Source organism: Silene latifolia, chromosome 2 (genome assembly GCF_048544455.1).
Source record: "Silene latifolia isolate original U9 population chromosome 2, ASM4854445v1, whole genome shotgun sequence".
NCBI classification, from domain to species: domain Eukaryota; kingdom Viridiplantae; phylum Streptophyta; class Magnoliopsida; order Caryophyllales; family Caryophyllaceae; genus Silene; species Silene latifolia.
Genome location: NC_133527.1, coordinates 11,887,169 through 11,907,593, shown reverse-complemented (window position 1 = coordinate 11,907,593; position 20,425 = coordinate 11,887,169). Strand labels below are relative to the sequence as shown.

Genomic DNA, 20,425 nt, shown 5'->3' with positions numbered 1-20,425 from the left:
AGGCGCAGCAGTTGCTGCGTCTGTTCCTAGGGTGAGTTCTGGCTGTGAACCCGGAACTGCAAATCGTTAATATTAATTGGTGATTTTAAGGATTGATCATGATATTTGACTCGGATGGAAGTGATTTAATTCATCAATGACATATGAATGAGTCATAAAAGCAATAAATATGGATGAAACGAAAGCAAACGAATTATTTACATGGATGAACGATTGATTAATGACATGGGTGAACTAAATAGGTTAAATACGACAAATTAATGAAGAACTAATGACGAATAAACGATGAATATGACAATAAACATATGGGAATATATCAAAGATCGAATTCCAGAAACCCGATATGAATGAATCGAAATTCTACAACCCGGATTGACTTTAATGACGAAAACTCGCAAATATTGGATTATAAGGGATTTAAGGTCGGATTTAATGATTAATTATATGCTAACGATGATAAACAGTGTACATGTGAGATTATTATGCTATTATATCAAAGAATTGACGAAAACAAACGAAAACAAATAAAAAGCGAACGAATTACAGAGGACAAAGGAAGAAGAAAGGAAGCAGGAACTGCGGCAGCCTCACGAAGAGGCGCAGCAGGCACTGCGCTCCTTCGAAGAGGCGCAGCAGTTGCTGCGTCCTTTCTCGACGGTTATCTTCTGGTAATCCGTAAAAAGGGGTTTTAAACGAGATTTTATAAATCGGTTTTAATAAGTATTTTCGACATAAATCTTACATTAGTGATACAAAAAAGTAAATAACAATAAATAAAGAAGGATTTACACCCTTAGACTTACATGTTTGACGAAACGAGATGAACTAAGTTAACATTTAGTGATGCTCGACTCGAATGTAACGAAAGTGCCCTCGTAAGAGGAAAACGATTAAGATTAATTAAGTTGATTAGTTGTGAAGTTGGTCAAATTGGTCGGTCATGCAAAACAAGGCTGGTACTCAGAAAGATCCGAGCTTACGTGGTCGAAAGTTCAAGCACGTAGACGCCAAAAAGTAAGAACGTGGTCTAGAATGCAAAGGGAGAAGAGAAGGGCGGATACTCGCGTGAGAAATATGAGGAGCGAAGGCTCCTATTTATACTAATCACGTGAAAGAATAAGGTTTTCGGACAAACTTTGGAAGTGAATCTCGAAATGATATGAAAAAGATACGAAATACGAAAAACACGCAGAAAAGGACCTGGGAAGAGGCGCAACAGTCATTGCGTCTCTTGGAAGAGGCGCAGCACCTGTTGCGTCTGTTCCCAGGTGGTTTCCTCCTGCGGAAGAAAGATTTCCGTGTTTAATTTATGGAATAACGGGATAATCTTATTTTCCGTAATATTTTGTATGAATATTACGGAAAATTGTTTACCAAAAAGATTAAAAGATTGTGAAATATTTATAAAATATGGAATAGAAATATCCGGAACATTCCAGAACATTATGACTCGGGTTTTAACGGTTATCAGAAAATGAAGACGGTTTTAGGCCCGGACTCCAAATATACTCTAATTATCACAAAACGACCGCAGTATCGTAGCGTAGATGACAACTAAGAGGTAGACATCAGTGTTTGAGCAATCACTTGACGATAAACTTACGAACTGTCACAAATCGTTCCGCGTACCAAACATGCGGCCCAATCATCACCGGGTGGTTTGCGGGAGGTGCATAAATGAGGTATCTACACTCTACTTTGACCCAATTGTTTGTTAAATTACGTGTTTACCGACCTAGTTAATTCTTCACATACTAGGATCAATCAAATGGATGTTGCATTGCATGCATATAACCTTCAACATATCGAGTATAGATGGCTTCCCTAATCATTAGTAGAGGCCGCTATCGAGGCGGGCGGGATTAGGTGTTCGATCAAAAGAGCTTCCTAATACGTACCCTCACCCCTTACTCCAGATCTCTGTGAACATCCGTGTTCATTGGCATCCACGAGAGTCATTCTAGACATAGAATGCTAAGGGTAACGAGTTCTTGGTGTTCATGTCACTACTTTGTGTCTTGAAATGACACGAGTTATTCGAACGGTTTCCAATTTTCCACAATAAATTGGTGGCGACTCCACAAATGCAAACGCTTGTTCTCTCCTCCCAAGCGCCCTCGTGGGCCCGCGTCCACAATGACTCACAATGATCATCAAATTTATATCTACTAACGCATACACGACTAATATTGACTATGAAATTAGCCCTCCATGTTAACAAAAATGAACCTCAAATTGATTTTTAAGTTGATATTGTACCAATTTCTACCAGTCAAATATTGAATATCTTGAAACTAAAAAATAAATTCAACTTAGTTTATGACTTTTGAATGTGTACATGATCAAAAGATATGAGACACGAGTAATGTTATGGGACATAGAGACCAAATATGCTTCACGATTAACGGGTCGTAAAATAATTTCAAAAGCTCAGAGAGAATTTAGTATGATCATTTACATATACTGATTAGCATATCAAATAGAAAATAATTTATAGAGATATCATAATGTGTAACTCATAAGCTTTCTTTTCTTTTATGCCAAGTTTTCAAGTGTATACATTAACTGATATTGTTTTAACTTAATTCGTAATTCTACTTTTTATTTTGTCCTCATTTCAATTTTAAATTTTGAGCAAACATTTCAAACTTATCCTATATGGTAAAATTTGTCGATATTTGAAATTATTATTAACATGCTTTAACATAGGTGTAAACATGTTGGCATATACATGCTCTAATCAAAGATATGAGATACGATAGGTGTAAGCATAATATACAACAACCGTGTAACTATGTTTTTACAATTAATACTCTCTTAATACTGTTATAGAAGTATTGCATTTGTAATTGTAATTGTCAAGTATATAATTTCCATGTAACATATGGGAAATCAATTAACTCAAATAAGAATGCAAAACAGTGTTGTAAATCTAAGAATTTACGAAAATTTTTAAATATACAATCTATACACGCCCGTGCAACTTTGCACGGGTCCTAAACTAGTTAAGATGATAATGACTCCCTCCCTTTTTACACAGGTTTTTGTTTCCCTCCATAATCATAAACACATAGCTGAAGCTATGTTTTTTCATTACACGATTTCGATACACACGCGGTTTTGCTTAAAAATAAAATGACAAAGTATAATTATTACACATTTTATTTTCTAATTAAATTAGATAATAAAATTACATTGCCTTAAAATAAAATTACATTTCATTTAAAATAAAAATAAATTAACTAGGAAATGAAATTACAGCACACAAATTGAAAGAGCGGAAGTAAAAAATGGACTTCAGATTAACTTTCGATTTTCTTCAACTTATCTTGATTGGCGTGTTTGAGTTGTTCCATAAGCCAAGTAAACCCAAATTGTCAGTCAAAATATTACATATCCAACTCACCAAGATTAAAATTTGATACCAAAATTGAAATATGGAGCCAAAATACAAACAAGGGAATATTTGAGCCAAAACCAAAATTTCAAAAGAGTGCAAAGTTCTTTGTGCAATAAATAAAAGGTGTATTTATTAGAGTTCATTAATAAACTTTAGTCCAAAAAACACATTTCAAATAAAGTGCTATCAAACAAAAAATTCACAAACATTCAATAAAGAATCTCACTTCACCGAGATCTAAATCTTCATATATCTTATCTATACTACGAAGATCAATATCACCAGAAAAAGATTGAATTTTTTCCATTGATTGTGAAATTAATCAAAGCCGATGAACAGAGTTTATGAATCGGAACAAATTTTTGATGTAGATTAAAAGAGGAGATGAAATTTTGATGAAGAATGGAATATCGTTGATATATCTGATGAAGATTAAGAGAGAGAGAGAGAGAGAGAGAGAGAGAGAGAGAGAGAGAGAGAGAGAGAGAGATAAAGAGAGGAGTTGTGAGGCGGAAGAGGGAGAACCAAGGTTTTAGGGGAAGGGGAAGAAATAAAAGGCGGGAGGTATTAGGAAATGGGCTGGGTTAATTAGGGAAGGGGAAGATTAGTGGGTTGGGTTAGTTTATTAATAGGTTGGGTTAGGGGTAGTATGAGTTGTAAATAAAGAAAATAGCAAAGGGTAGAAACGTCATTAATCATGTCCAAATATGGCAAATGAGACAGTTATGTGAATAGACGGATGATAGGCTTATCGTGTACCTATGCAAAGATAATTTCCCTAGACACAAATTAATGTAGCAATAGGGGTCGGACACAAGGAAACGGGAATTACGTCGTGAATTGCTATGGATAGATTCTTATCAAGGTCGATTTCGATTTTGGTTTGGTTTGTTTGTTTGATGGCTAATAAAAATTGTAATGCAAATTATATAATAAAAAAGAGTCTAAGGGGGTCGGGTCACACATGCAAGGGTAAATATATGATTATGATAAACTTAGTACTAATAACATTCTCAATTGCTTGGGCTTAAAGATACCCACCTTACGGCATTAGTATCAGCCATAGACCGGGTCCTAGAGAAACTCTCGTCCATGACTAGGTCGTCCTACTACACATGCTTTGTCTAATTCGATTCCATGCCTCTCGACTTTTAGAATGAATGAACACAATTAATCTATGAATAAGGCCTTAAACAAAGATTAAACATTATGGTGCAAACATGCAATAGAAGCAAAATGAACAATATTATTATTAACCTATTTTATCATGTTACATATTTGTTTTATGCATGGCTCCCCTAGCCCTTAGACTAAGAGATTTAGCTACTCATATTAAGGTGTAAATTGTAAATTATATTAAGAGGAATGATAAACATGTTTATATGTTTTATATAAACTAAATGATTTAACATGCAAGAGAAATAAAACTAAAGTAATCTAAATGGAGTGCTAAATTATAAACTAAGTATAAACTAGATAGAAATGTAAACTATAAATAGGAATACCTTAAAGAGATGAACTTGTATGAAAGAAATAAATAACAACCAAATGCTTGAATAACAAATGCTTGAACAATAACTTGTAGAACAAAGTATTGAAAGATTAAATTAAGGGAAAGCTTAACAATTTGTAAACTAAAATGAGAAAACTAATGAGAGAAATATAGTGCTTAAGGCTACTGTAAAGTAAAATGAGACGTAAAGAATTGGATGCCTAAAGCCTTGGAATACCTCTCCTATTTATAGGAGAGGAAGAAGAAACATAAAAATCCAAAGAGCATGCAACCCCGATCGGGGCCGCCAACCCCGATCGGGGCCACCAACCCCGATCGAGGCCGTGGTTATCCGGGTATTTTCCACGTAATTCCTCACTTAATTGTTGAGGAATCCAAAGAATGTGAATAATGACCCTTAATTCACCCGGATAAATGCTTCATCTATCATCTTTAGAGCTTCCAAAAAGTATCCTATGCATGTTGGAATCTTATGCTTTCCACCTTGACTTGGACTTGATCATTGAGCTTTGACTTTGATTGTTGGAAACATTTGCATTACACATATTGATCCATCAATTTCTTCATGCAAAACCCATTCCATTACTCCATGCTTAGTCCAACACTTGGTTTTATTTAGCTTAGTGAACTTGGTGTATAAAATGATAGGGAAAAGCCTCTAAATGCTTAGATCCCTACAAAAACGTAACAAACATAACAATACACCTAGAACACAAGATTAGCTCAAAAATATACTATTTAAAGTATGATAAACAATAGAAACCGAGCTAAAATGAGGGGTAAAAGTATGTAAATTATGTACTTATCAACGGAAATGGCAAATGGGACAGTTATTCTGAAAAGGAGGGAGTATATAACTTCGATTTGGATCAATCTTAAAGTTACTAAATTACCTGGTTATTATTGATTTAGGTTTGTATTAGAGTCACTAATTATAGAATGAAGTATCAAGATATTTATGCATGGGTGACTCCATTGAATAGCTAAAAAAAGAAAATGAGGAATTGTCAAAAGATAAAATGAAGTATCAAGATATTTTGGCATGGTCATTATTACCATGTGGCTAGAGTCCTACCTCTGCACTTCGAGGTTCTAAGTTCAATTCCGTAGGAGATATAAGAGAGATGGGTTTTACTGAACTGATAGATATAGCTGATACTTATAGCTGAACGGGCATTTGGTAAGTCAGTGCCCTATTCCATGTGTACTTAATAGGACCATGTTTTTCAGGTTGAAGAACAACATATTATCTTTATCCCGCATTGTAAGTAGCACATTCAGCATTTCATGCTTACTCTATGGTGCAGGCACATCTAAAGTTACGTCGATTCGTAGACAATGTTGCGACCCATCTTTTTTCAAGTCTTACGACAAGATTCATGGCTATTTGCACTGGCCCGCCAATTGAGATGGTTAGCACTTTTATCACAACTCGAGAATTGTTGGTCTTTTAACTTCGTTATAGTGGTTGAGGTCGTCTTGTTAGCACGTGCCTTTACTTGGCATAATTTCTCCTGGTATTAGCTGTTAGTCTATTACCATTTTGAATGGACATTTAGTTCTTTCCATGATTAAGAAGTCATAATCTTCTCAAAACAATCTCTAAAAGGTGAGACCTGTCTAAGGGATGATTCATTTACATAGTTGTGTGAAAAATCAATGACTTGTTTTGCTAATACCATTACCCAAACATGATTATGTTATTATCGCTTATTGGGTTTTAGATTATGTGGTTGTTTTAGTTTAATCATTGTATTGCGTTGTAGCTTGATGATATAAGTTGCTATTAAACTCATTCTAAGTTTAGTTTCTCCGTGTTAAGCCATAATACTCCTTATGTAAAAGCACTGAACTTTAATCGATTATATTATTTGGTGAGGTTTTTAGCTTGACCACTAGACGATCACTGATTGATTTGAATATGGTATTTTTCTTATATTTTTTAAAGTCTCGATCATCAAATTGAGGTTTGATTAGCTGTCTTGCCTGAAGGGGCAGGAAAGGAGAGGGTGAATGAGGAGGAGAGAAAAGGAGGGGAAGAAGGAAGCAGTTTCGGACCGGGTGTTTGTTCGATGAAAGTGGAAGGATAATCTAGCTATTGTGTAGATAATGCCTGTACATTTACTCCCATCCATTAAAATTTATGTGATGACCCAAATGAGCTAATAATGTAATGTTATTTCAGCCTGTATCTTTACCTTTATTAACTTCTTGATTTTGATGTTGCCCATTGTCAATAAGAGGAAGGAAAAGAGAGGGGAGGAGGAAGATAAGCATGGGAAGGGGAGAGAAACGCCTGTTGGTTTGTTGGTTGTATGTCCTGGGATTTTCTTTTCACTTTTGCGGACACCTTCCTTGAGTGCATTTTTGCCTTGTCAATTTTTAGTTCCGGAGGGAGAAACATGTTATAAAGTCTGCTCCAGTATAAATAGTTAGACGTCGTCAAATTATTACGCTCTTCAATCAACTCTACTACTCTAAACTCTTTTAATACAGGGTGACCGTGACGTTCAACTGCGAAGTTTCTGATGGCACTGGAAATTTACAAATAACAACATTTACTAGTGATGCGGAGAAGATTCTATGATGCTGGCCCCTCACATTTATAGGATGAAGCACTCGGTAGTCAGTAAGTTTCAAATTTACTTCATGGTTTCTTGAAAATACAACTATACAAATTAACAGCATCAAAAGTAACAGGTATAAACCAAAATTAACTAGAATTGTTTGGAAAATGTGTAGTAGGACACTTAAAGCATTTAAAGAGGTGCAAAATCTACTTCGGACGTCAGCATTCTCAATCAAAGTGGGCCCAACTACAACACATGCCATAAGTAATGGCCTCAAATGGGGATTAAAAAAGGTGGACGACGACGCTGTATAGACTCCAGGTAGGGGTACCTGCTACCGAAACTATCCCAGAACAGTAGAAAGTAGTGCTACAAAAGTGTCATCGAACTTAATTTCAGCACCAAAGAGTTGGGTGAAACACTAGCTGCAACAAGGGCAATTCCAAAAAAACTCCAATCTCCACCTCTGCACAAATTCAATCTTTGCCAAACGACGACACCTATTCATATCAAAGATGGAGCACAGATCAGCGTCGTGATTAGAACAACATACCCACGACAACCCCAACGACCATTATCTCTATGTAGGTCACATGTATATTATGAACTACACTAAATCTTAGTTTCCTTTTGGGCCGTAGTAACCAAACAAATACTTTTGCGTAATACCCACTTCTGGCACGATGTATCATCTAGACAAAAGTTAGTGTTTTGGGAACACTGTCTAAATACTTAAAACATTTTTTGCTTTTCCCAATGAATCGTGGCTACTTATGTGTTACATTCCTGACACTGTAATGCAAAACATGTGACATGATTTTGCGTTGTTAGTGTTATTCGCCTTGTAATTCTAGCCCGCGCCTATGTCGAGCCATACATTAATTGTTTACAATCAATACACGCTCAATCTCAACTCAATTTCGCCTAACATTTCAACAAATTGGGGCACCGCGCCCGATAGGGCGAGGTGCAACAACTAGTCTAGTTAAATAAGAGAAGACATGAGAGGCGGAAGAGAGAGAGATAAAGATAGGAGTTGTGAGGCGGAAGAGGGAGAACTAGGGTTTTAGGGGAAGGGGAAGAAATAAAAGGCGGGAGGTATTAGGAAATGGGCTGGGTTAATTAGGGAAGGGGAAGATTAGTGGGCTGGGTTAGTTTATTAATAGGTTGGGTTAGGGGTAGTATGAGTTGTAAATAAAGAAAATAGCAAAGGGTAGGAACGTCATTAATCATGTCCAAATATGTCAAATAAGACAGTTATGTGAATAGACGGAAATATAAATGAGACAGTTATTCGAGTATGAGGAGTATATAACTTTGATTTGGATCAATCTTAAAGTTACTAAATTACCTGGTTATTATCGAGTTAGGTTTGTATTAGAGTCACTAATTATTGGGCTTTATCGCGTTTCTGAATCAAAAAGGAACGGGTCGGTCACTAATAACCTGGTTATTAACGGACGGGTTAAAAAAACCACTTCCTTCTTGTGGAATAGGAAGGAACTTTCTACACAAGTACACAGTAAGTAGCACACATTACACAAGTATTCACCATCAATTAACCCTAATCAATACCACCGCAACCTCCATCTTCTCCGCTCATGTCGACACGGCTTTAGAAGCCGGCGATTGAAACTGCAGTTCACTTACCTTTCGAATCCGGCCAGCTATCGTTCTTCTTGACTTCACGAAACCCTAAATTTGATTGTAAGTGTTACGTCTTTCTCATTTTGTTTTCCATTTTGAAAATTTGACGTGTTTTCTCATCATTGAGAGTTGTTGTGTGGTTATTATTTGGAATCGGAGGTTGATAGCGTGAACCTCTATTTCTAGTTGATTTAAATAGGGGTGAATTATTGTTTGAAATTCCAGATCTTCATCTGTTGTTCTTGATTATTGTTTTATCCAGATTTATTCGTATGTCTCCCGATCTAATTTTGTTTCGTATTTCCTGCGTTTTTTTAGGGTTTTCTTTTATATTTTGATCATTGATTTAGATGTATATTTAGAATATCTATGATGATGAATTATCTCGGTTTTATCAGTTAAATTATTGTGTATTATTGTGTTTTGTGTATGAAAATTTATTAATCTAGGGTTTCATCTGTTGAATCATGAATAAATCATTTTTTTAATCGAATATTCTATGATACTGAACTATTCTCTTTGTTATTAATTAAGTTATCGTGTATTTTTTGGGATAAAATCCGGCATGAAATCAATTGACCTAGGATTTCAACTTGTTGCATGTTGAATCAGGATTAAATTGTTGTTTTACTCGAATATCTATGATACTGAATCATTTCGTCGTGATTCGTAAATATATTATCGTGTTTTGTTGATAATGCCGGTTTGAGAACGATAATTATCTATTTTTGGTCACAGGTAGAAGTTCAACTACGGATAAATGACTACTGTATGTGATAATTCAGAAATTTTTTTGGTTTAATCGTCTTTTATTGAATTTTTAGAAGTTTTCATGTTTACTAGTTTTTTCATGTTCACTGTAGCGATATTTCAAAGATAGGGTAAAAATAGTGTCTGAACTGAAAGCAAAGGGAGTGGAAGTGTACCGAAAATTTGCTGTGACGTCGACTTTCAAAGGGTTTTTAAACAAATACAAGGATCTTGGCAGTGGAGAACAATTGGGACACAAAGAATGTTTGGCAGGTATTTGATGTTTAATGTTATCCTAAAATGCTTTGAAATGTTATTGTGGAACTGTTTCTACACTTTTAATATTATTATGTAATTATGTATTATGTGTTGTTATGTGTGAAGGGAGAGTTAATGGAAAGCACAAGTCCTCTAAGCATATTCTTTACACTTTATGTGGAGGTGGCGAGAAGATTGATGCCTATGCTAAGGCTGGGTATGGTGTTTTTTTTCTCTTTTTTTTTCACGTGTAGTAACAATGTAGTTTGATTCGTTACTGACCTTGCTTTCTTTTTGTATTAAAAATATATGCGATAGGGATGACTTAACTACTACGATGCCGGTTATGTATGGGGATATAGTTGGCGTTACAGGTTATCCGAGTAAAAGTAAACATGGAAAACTCTCGATTGACATCAAGTCAATGGCAATGCTCTCCCCTTGCCTTCACAATCTCCCTGCTTTACCAAAAGATGTTGCTAAATTTTCCCCAGGATCTCCAAGAGATGCACTCAAGTACTCTTTAAAGCCAGTAAGTTAAGTTATGTTATTAACTGATTTCTCACTTAATTTTCCCATGACAACAATCGATTAATTTGACTTTTTGTTTGAAGGATGTTCGGGCACGGAAAAGGTACCTGGACTTGCTCTTAAACGAGAATGTGAGAGATCTATTTCTGACTCGTTCAACAATCATTTCCTATTTGAGAAAGTTTCTGCTGGATCGGGATTTTCTAGAGGTAAAGTATCAGTTTCTTACTTCCATTTCGTTTATAGTACCACTTTTACGCTATTCTTTAAAGGGTCGATTGGTTTGAGTGTCTTAAGAGGCAAGGGTACGAGGGATAATGATTCACTTTGTTGATGTTTGTTTGACTCATTTCCTCATTTCCTTTCCCCTTTGTACCCCCACCTCTATCACCCACCGCCAACTTCCGTCCCTGTCAGCCCATCTGTGGGTCGCTCTACCCTATTACCCTGTCACCCCAGTCGGCAGGGATGGCGACTGTACCATTGACGCTTACCATCGATGTGGGCGACGCTGCTACCGCTGCAGTCTCTAAGCTAAGAAACAACCCTTAGACCACCCCACACCAACTGACCACGATCCCACCATCCACCACCCACAAACACAGTATAGTGGAAGTTAAAGCTCTAGTAAGTGAAAAAGAACCATCAATTGGAGTTGTGCTCAAGTTTATCGGCATGTCCAATTCCTGTTACATATTGGTGATATCAAAGGATTATTGAGGGGTTTCAAGGGTGGTATCCTTATTGGGTAGTTTCAGGTGGTCGGGTTTAGGACTTAAGGATTTCATGTGGCTGGGGAGTATGACAAGGGTTAAGAGAGGGTGGGGAGGGGTGTATCAGCAACTGGGGAGGCGGGGGGACGCAGGCGCTAGTGGTAGTGCTGGGGCTTTGGTGGTTGGTGCCCGGTGGTGGGTGAGTGGGGTAGTAATGGGTGGTTTAGGTGTATCATATGATCTAACTCGTTTTTATCATTGGTTACATATTTCATTTGGAGTACCGAACATGATGTTCCATATAAGGAAATTCCTGGCAGTCCATCTATGGGTCGCCCCACCCCAGTGCCTCTATAATATATAATAATAAAAGGATAGTATAATACTGAAAGGTTAAACGACTGAAATGGAGGCCTAGCATGCAAAGCCGCAACCCTTCCCTCTTATAAAGTCTCTTTGATAAATGTGTACATTGATCTCCTAACTTGACTACCAGTATTCAGAAAAGAGAAAAAAGGTTTTGGGTTTGGCACTGCACATTGTCTTCTTTGTCAAATGCTTTCATCCCTAAGAAATGCTTCCGCGTCTGTTTATCCTCCACATGATAAAGTTCGCTAGGCTAACCGTTGTGGATTCTAAACGAACCAGTTCATGGTTCACCCCACTGAACTCGATAAGTCGCTGGCAACACTACGCTGGTGATGCTGCCACTGCTACTGTCTCTAAGCTAAGAAACAATCCCTAAACCACCCCCCTCACCGACTGACCACCATCCACCACCCATAGACACAGTATAATGGAAGTTAAAGCTCCACTAAGCGAATAAGTACCATCTGCTATGGGCTAAGAAACAACCCTTAAAACGATTGCTTACTTTGCAAATGACGCGAGTTTTTTCTTTTGTACTATATGTGATCCTGGCTGAACTCTTTGTTTATAGGTGGAAACACCTATCCTGGACCACATTCCAGGTGTTGGTGCTGCAGCTCCCTTTGCTACCTACTTCAAAGACATGAAGCTGTATCTTCGCGTTGCTCCAGAAGTGAAGCTGAAAATGCTTCTTGCTGGGGGATTGGATCGTGTTTTTGAAATAGGAAAACAATTTAGAAACGAGAGCATTGATGCAACACACCACCCGGAGTTTACTTCATGCGAGGCATATATGACTTTTGCAGATTATGAAGATATGATGTCTCTCACTGAAGATTTCCTGAGTGGTAAGCCTCCGGTTGATAATATTTTATCAATAACCTGAATTTTTGCCACAAGCCCATAGTTGTATTTGCATTTTCAAATTTCCAGTATAATGTTGCTAATGTGGAAATCCATGTATAGGACTTGTGAAAGACCTAACAGGGGGTTATATCGTGAAGTTTCCGGATAGCAAGAATGGAGAGCCAATTGAGATTGACTTCACGCCTCCTTTTAGGCAAGTGTTCGGATTTTTAAATTAATACTTTTTAAGCCTACTTAAACACCCATGATTACTTGCCATTCTGAGAATAGTTCACTCGCAACAATCAAAATATTTGCTTTGTGTCAGTAAAAAAACATGCTTTTTTGGAGAGAGATACTAAGATACTATTTCACCAATCGAGTCACCAAGTATATAATATATTCGTACCTAACGCAAATTCTGTGGAAAGCCTTATTCGACGAACGTTCGTCGGGACTGACGGGGCTCGAACCCGCAGCTCCCGCAAGACCCCCTACCGGTGCTACGGAAAGATATGTTCTTAGATCTCGCATTTAAAACCCTCCTTCAATTTAATTTTTCTAAAAGATAATACAGGTCTAATCTAAGATCTAATCTATGAGCAGGCGATTGGACATCCTGGAAGAGTTGCGTGAAATGGGAGGGCTTGCAATTCCTGCTGATCTTAGCAGTGAAGAAGCAAATGATTATCTCAGACAAGCATGTGACAAGTGTGGAGTGGTGTGTAAACCGCCGTACAGGACTGCCCGTCTTCTTGATAAGCTCATCAACCATATTCTTGTACCTAGCTGCATCAACCCCACATTTGTGATTAATCATCCGAAAGTGATGAGCTTGATGGCCAAATCTCACAAATTGAGACCTGAGATCACAGAAAGGTTCGAACTGTACCTGAACCAACAGGAGGTAAAATAAGCAAATATTTCAATTTTCTGAATGATTAAATTATTTTTCATGAGTGATGTATTTGATATAAACTTGTAAACCCCTTCCAGCTTTGTAATGCCTATACTGAATTGAATGATCCCATGGAGCAACGGGAAAGATTTTCTGAACTACTAAAGGTCTGGTTTGTTTTGGAATGATTGATTAGCATAATTTATACTCCATATCATTTTGGGGATAATTAAAGAATATTATCAATTTTGATCAGGAATTGAAAGGTGGAGACTATGAGGCTACAGAGCTTGATGAGGAATTCTGTGAATCATTGGAGTATGGTTTACCGCCGTCGGCTGGTTGGGGCATTGGACTGGACAGACTTGTGATGTTTCTGACATACTCACAAGCCATCAAGGTAACTTGTTATCAGGCGGCTTTTTCTAGTTGTCAATTTCCTTTGTTTTTAACGGTAATGATAAATACAACCCTTAGGGTTGTAAATGAGAATTTAATGCATTTCCTTAAGTGGAATTAAAGTAGGAATCAAGACAAATTTACACGTTTATTGATGTCATTAATGCTTGATTTAAGCTTTTTAATGTCTGACATCCTAATCTGTTTTATTTCAGGATGTTTTACTATTTCCATTGCTCAAACCAAAGGTACGTGCTCTAACTCTATGTTTTGTTGTACTGTCAGCGTCCTCATTTGACTAATGCACATTTACCAAGGAATCTAGTAGTTGCAATTTTACCGCTCATTTCTCTCTTTTCCCGACTCATAATCTTGTTCTCATGCACCCATGTAACCCATGTAGCAACACACCCACCACGCTATGACACAACCAGACCCTCCATGAAATCTATGACCCACGACCACCTCGATCACATCCTATTGACTCATCACGAACACAAAACTAGACCCACCACTATGATCCAAATGCCGACCTCTAAGGCGTACCACTCATCATAGTTGACCATCCTAATTCCTAACCTTGGGAATTAGCAAGGTGGCACACTAATAATTCTCAATGCCAAATGTTATGGAGTTTAGAAGTTGCAACTTGCTCGCATGTAGTTTTGTGGCCCAGTGGTGAAATGTGCAGATGTGTTCAATGTGGTGTTTACCATGTACTTCAATGCTTTCCTTTGCTTTTCAACTTTAGCACGTTTTTTTATCTCCTGTTTTTTTTTTTTTTTTTTTTTTAGAAGAAGACAGCTTGATGCTGCGATGCAATCTGGAGCTCTTACATGTACGTAACGATGCATTTCTTGAAGATGAAGTCAAATTTTGTGATCTCGTAAACACTAAGCTCGCTAGGAGTCTCACATGCTGTGAGAACTTTTGACCTAGGTCTCAAACTTTGCAGTCTGAAGATTGCCTTGCGCTATTAATGAATGGCTCTCTAATATTGGGTACTATGTATCAGAATGTGTGATTCTGGACTTCCAATCTTATTTCAATTCATGTTTAAAGGATTACATAAATGTTACAACAATCCGTCTCATTGAAGACGGCCACTATCCGTCACAAGCCGAAGATGGATAGTGGCCCTCTCACAAAATACAAGTGGCAGGGCAAGTGGGGGTATCTATTTCACCCTTACTTGCACTATCCATTTGCATTTTGTGAGAGGAACACTATCCGTCTTCAGCTTGTGACGGATAGTGTCCGTCTTCAATAAGAGTTTGTGATGTTACAAGCAGTTGCGAAGCGACATACGAGAGGATGGGTCCTCCTAGTATGCCCAACGTAAAAAATAAAATACTGCAGTAAATAGGGGGTTGTGTTAAGAATGCAGCCCGTCTCATTATAGACGACCACTATCCGTCTTTAGCTATAGACGGATAGTGACCCTCTCACAAAATAAAGTGGGAGGGCAAGTGGGGGTATCCATTTCCCACCCACTTGCAACTATCCACTTTCATTTGTGAGAGGAACACTATTCGTCTATAGCTATAGATGGATAGTGTCCGTCTATAATGAGAATTTGTCCAATAAAGTATTGCAGTAAACTTAATTTAGTCGTGAGCTGGTGCGTTAGTTTAGATTATATAGTTCACTGATTTGAGCGGTTACAACAATAATATCAAGTTAGCGCTAGTGGCATGCGGTCTAATTTGGCCAGAAGAGGCGGTATAGCACTAGCCTTTAACCCGTGTATACACACATACATAGGTAGGTGGTCGTTGTGATATTTAAAAGGTAATTAAATATTCCTACGTTTGGAAACATACGTCTAGAAAGATGGGTTTTGTAAATGATATGCTCTTCTCAGTCCGTCTTCTTATTGAAGACGATCACTATCCGTCACAAGCTCAAGACGGATAGTGGCCGTCTCACATAATGCAAGTGGGAGGGCAAGTGTGGGTATCCATTTTTCTCCACTTGTACTATACATTTGCATTTTTTGTGAGAGGGATACTATCCGTCTTCAGCTTGTGACGGATAGTGTCCGTCTTCAATAAGATTTTGTGCTCTTAAGAGAGGATTGTTATAAGTGAGCAGCACAACAAGAATATTCTCCCAATCGTTCTTTGAATTCATATCATTGATTGGATATATTTGAGGTATATTTTATTCAAATGGTATGAATACAAATTTTCATTTAAGACGGATACTATTCGTCTTAGTTTAAAAGCGGGTCAAATAATTATCACTTTCATAGACACGACAAAAACAAAATGAATATTAGCAAAAAGACTTGTCTTATCTATGCAAGTGATGAGTATTTGATCCGTTTTAATCTTAAGACGGAGGTTCTAATAAACCATTGATTAAATATATGTAAAATATATTTTAGTCAAATGGTATGAAACCAAGAAAATGAAAGGGTGTAACATTCTATCGTCGATAATATTAAACAATTGTCACTATATAATCAGTTTATGATTATGATAAAAAATAGTAATTGTTTCTACATGAAAGCTCTCGCTTTAAAAGAAAGCATTTTAACAGCTAAATACATACTTTGAAATTTCATAGTTAAATTGAAAGGCAATAATTTATGTGTTATTAACTCACTCGTACTACGTGGGAAATTTCAAGTAGTATTAATGATTCGTTTTTCCGATGAAGTGATAATTAAAGGTTGCTTTCGTGAAGCCAAAAAGGTTCTACTCTTTCGATGTGGTTTGAAAGCCGGTAACTTCAACTTATCTCACTCTACCTTATCTCACTCATTATGAGATACGTTGGTCCTATCACACATATAATCAATCTAGTTTTTTTACATTAAAAAAAGAAAAGGAAAAAAAAAATACCATGTGGAGTATCTATTTGCGGCTTCTAAGACGAGGGTAGTTCATCCTTATTCTCTTTCTATTTGTATTTCTGTCTTTGATGTTGGGTTTAAATTGAGAGATTTGGAGGAAATAAGAAGCAAGGGAGAATAGGGAATTTAAAATTTTTTATTTGGATAGTAAATAAGGGTAGAGTGAAAGATTTGAAGGGATCTATTTTTTCTTCCAGACAACTCAAAATCTCTTCATAATATACAAAATATCAAAATTTCTTCATAATAGACAAAATTTAGAAGAAAATTGTATCTAAACACCCACGTTATATTTTCCCTCCCCTCTCCTTCTCCTCTCTCCCTTTCTCTTTCCTCTTTTCCCCTCTCTCCCTGTTTTCCTTCATTTTTACACCCTTAAAATACACCCTTACGTTTGTGTGTTTACAAACACAACGAGGGTTTAAGCCAAAAAAAAAGAAAACACGTAACGAGGCTTGCTATTTATAGAGGATCTAAGGCATGTAGTCTAGTTTAGCATTAAATTAAACTCTTGTTGTCACATCCTATACGTGGTAAGTTTGGATGTGATACGTGGTTAGTTTTAGAAAATTTCAATGAGCACGTCATTTCTTTCATGCATAGCCGCCTACCATGTAATATTTGTTTGGGCACTCTTTTAGGCCAAATTAACAAATTGGTAAAAAAATAGTGAAGGGTATTTGCTGGATTGGTAAAAAAAATGGTTTTACTAGTGAGAAATCCTTAAAAAAAACCAATACAAGGTGACAAATTGGCAAAACTAAATGACAATATTACCCTTATCTAATTAGTAAACTAAAAAACAACACAAATTATTCTTTCAAACGGTCTTATGGTATAAGACCACTCGAGAGCGCGTTTGGTTTGCGCGTGGGTATGAGTTTGGAATCAGGAATTATATTCGGATGGTATGAGTCTCGAACTTGATTCCTCATACCCTGTGTTTGTTCCAATTTGTGTGGAATGAGGTTGGATTTCATCAAAGGGAAAAATTTAAAATACAACATTAAAAATAATTATTTTTGATATTGAAAAATCATGAAAATGAAGATTTGATCAAATAAATGTGAAAAAAAAAATCATTTAAAAAGTTTAATATATGTTTTTTTCATGGTTTTGGTTTTATTATTTGATACCCATGGGATGGTTATCAATCTCATACCCACCTCTCCTCTTGGGTATGAGAAATGTATACCTCATGGGTTTGAGGTATGGTATGAAACCTTCATTTTTATCAAACAAACATTTAGGGGGTGTTTGGTTGGAGCTTTTGGAATGGATTGGAATGGATTCAATCCATTCTAGTGTTTGGTTTGGGGTGATTTGGAATGGAGTTAGATACCCAATGGATTCTAACTCCACCCCAACCCCTTGGAATCTCATACCCACCCTCCCACCTTGGATTCAAACTCCATTCCCCCTTCTACAATTTATGGTGAACCAAACAAGATTAGGCAAGTATGGATTTAGAACCCCATACTACTATACTATCAAACTCCATTCCATTCCATTCCAACTTGTTGAACCAAACGACCCCTTAGTATGAATTTGACTGATTCCAAACTCATACCTCATACCTCATACCTCATACCTTTATGAGTTGAAACAAACAAACCTCAATTTATAGTCCAGTCCAATTAATCCACCGTATATATAACCACACACCAACCATTGTATATTACTCGTCTTCAACTATAAGACGTGTCGGTTAATTGGTATATAGGTAGGAAATGTGTCTCTCACAGTATTCATACGAGACATTCTTTAGAGTTCAATTGTCGGTAAGAAGTCAACTTAAGAAACCTTCGTATTCAAACCAGTCCAGCTTGAGTTCCGTCTTTCTGGTGCTAACTGGCTTTTCCTTGGGCTCTGACTGCTGTAAAAAATTTGATCTTGTAGAGGCTGGTCATGCTTTAGTGGGTGCTCTTATGCCCGAATATGATCCTGTAGCCAAATTTCCATCATTCCCCGTGGTCAAGCTGGCGGTCTCACATTCTTTGCTCCCAGCGAATAACGACTGGAATCAGGGCTTTATAGCAGAAGCTACCTCGAAAATCAAATGGCTGTTGCTCTTGGTGGCAGGTATGTAATGTATCATATCCATTCGTTCTTATAGTCGGTTATTGTCGATTTAAATATAAGCTTTCCCCTTCATTTTCAAGGGTTGCTGAAGAGGTAATATTTGGTGAAGACAATGTGACAACAGGCGCGTCAAATGACTTCATGCAAGTTTCTCGAGTGGCTAGGCAGATGGTTGAGAGACTTGGATTCAGCAAAAAATTCCGCCAAACTGCAATTGGCGGTGGTGACGGTAATCCGTTCTTGGGCCAACAGGTAAGACAGTTCAGAAACTTTTAACAATTTAAGGACTAAGGCTATGTTTTAGCTATCAAGAAACCCTAGAAAAAGGAAGAATAACCACATTTTGATGAATTCCAATAATTCGGAACATTACTCTCACTACTACAAAACTTGTGATGGACATCGGACTTTTTGCTATATGGACATCGGATACACAACCGATGTAGAGTTTGGTCATGTCCATTGTGGATTAATGGACATCGGATTTTAAACCGATGTCCATTAAAATTTGCACATCGGATTTTTAGGAAAACCGATGTCTATTTGATCAATGGACATCGGTTTTTTAAGAAAACAAATGTCTATTTGATCAATGGACATCAAATTTTTAGGAAAACCGATGTCTATTTGATCAATGGACATCAGTTTTTTGCAAATAAGTCATTTTTTCAAATATTATACCTAAGATAACCTTCTGTCAAACCTTATACCAAAAATCCTATTTTTTTCCAAACTCGATACCAAATCTCATAAATTGACCAATTTACCCTTACTAATTACTCATCACCACCCTTGGGCCACCCCATTAACCCATCCCTACCTTATATTAACCCATAAACCCCCGACATCCACCATATCACCTTATCACCACCACCACCTATCACCTCCTCCCCCTGTCGATACCACCACTGGTTTGAGGTTGCCCCGACGAGTGCAATCCCGTCGACACCGCTGTCCCCAAATGTCTTCACGATGGTGTCTCTCTCAGCGTGACCCCGTATCCCCACGACTCCAATGTCCTAACCATCACCCCCGACCCAAGAAAGCCCACCCAACCACCGAAAATAACTCACCCATAGTAAAAGAAAATCAGATCTGATGGGTTTTTAGGGTGGGTAGGGGGATTTAGTAGGGGGTAGTGTTTTTCTAAGGAGGCTAGTGGCGTGAAGAGCTATGGATTGGTGAATTTCGACGGGGGTGGAGGCGAGCCATGGATGGGGTGTAGGTGGGGTCAGTTCGTTTGGCGTTGGGGCATAGTCATAGGGCTAAGCAAAACCGGGACCGTATCGGGTACCCGGTTTTTAAAACCCAAAATTTTTGGTTCCGAATAAGATACGGTTTAACCGGGTATACGGTTTTCGGGTACCCGGTTAAACCGTATATACGAAATGCGGGTACACGAATACGGTTTTTTGAATTTCCATTAAAACCATTGACAAAAATTGGAAACACAATTACCCAGTACTCAAGTCAACTACTCATTGCAAATTCACAAAGTCTGCTTTAAGGCCAAATAAAGGCCTGCCAACTTACAAGTTCCTAGTTAAAAGTCCAAAAAAACAGCAAGTTCAGTTCGAGAGTACACCCAA

General features: G+C 37.4%; 1 protein-coding gene and 1 long non-coding RNA gene across 7 annotated transcripts in view; both read left to right on the top strand.

Annotated features, from left to right (window-relative positions):
* Window positions 1-6,086: 6,086 nt before the first annotated feature.
* LOC141628379 (uncharacterized) lies at window positions 6,087-8,264 on the top strand. The gene is made up of 3 exons (XR_012537126.1): window positions 6,087-6,325; window positions 7,410-7,542; window positions 7,656-8,264. It is a non-coding gene; the product is annotated as an uncharacterized LOC141628379 (long non-coding RNA).
* Window positions 8,265-8,968: 704 nt separating this feature from the next.
* LOC141642271 (lysine--tRNA ligase-like) overlaps window positions 8,969-20,425 on the top strand; it is a 37,545-nt gene continuing 26,088 nt past the window's right edge. For 3 of the 6 annotated variants that reach the window (XM_074451018.1, XM_074451019.1, XM_074451021.1), the window contains exons 1-12: window positions 8,969-9,190; window positions 9,869-9,899; window positions 9,994-10,153; window positions 10,265-10,355; window positions 10,457-10,670; window positions 10,753-10,878; window positions 12,323-12,599; window positions 12,718-12,811; window positions 13,204-13,504; window positions 13,594-13,662; window positions 13,752-13,895; window positions 14,110-14,142. In XM_074451018.1, the coding sequence (XP_074307119.1) occupies window positions 9,891-9,899; window positions 9,994-10,153; window positions 10,265-10,355; window positions 10,457-10,670; window positions 10,753-10,878; window positions 12,323-12,599; window positions 12,718-12,811; window positions 13,204-13,504; window positions 13,594-13,662; window positions 13,752-13,895; window positions 14,110-14,142 (1,518 nt within the window). In that variant the 5' untranslated portion in view covers window positions 8,969-9,190; window positions 9,869-9,890. The remainder of the gene's footprint in view (window positions 9,191-9,868; window positions 9,900-9,993; window positions 10,154-10,264; window positions 10,356-10,456; window positions 10,671-10,752; window positions 10,879-12,322; window positions 12,600-12,717; window positions 12,812-13,203; window positions 13,505-13,593; window positions 13,663-13,751; window positions 13,896-14,109; window positions 14,143-20,425) is intronic. The other 3 variants (XM_074451020.1, XM_074451023.1, XM_074451022.1) reach the window with 2 other exon arrangements.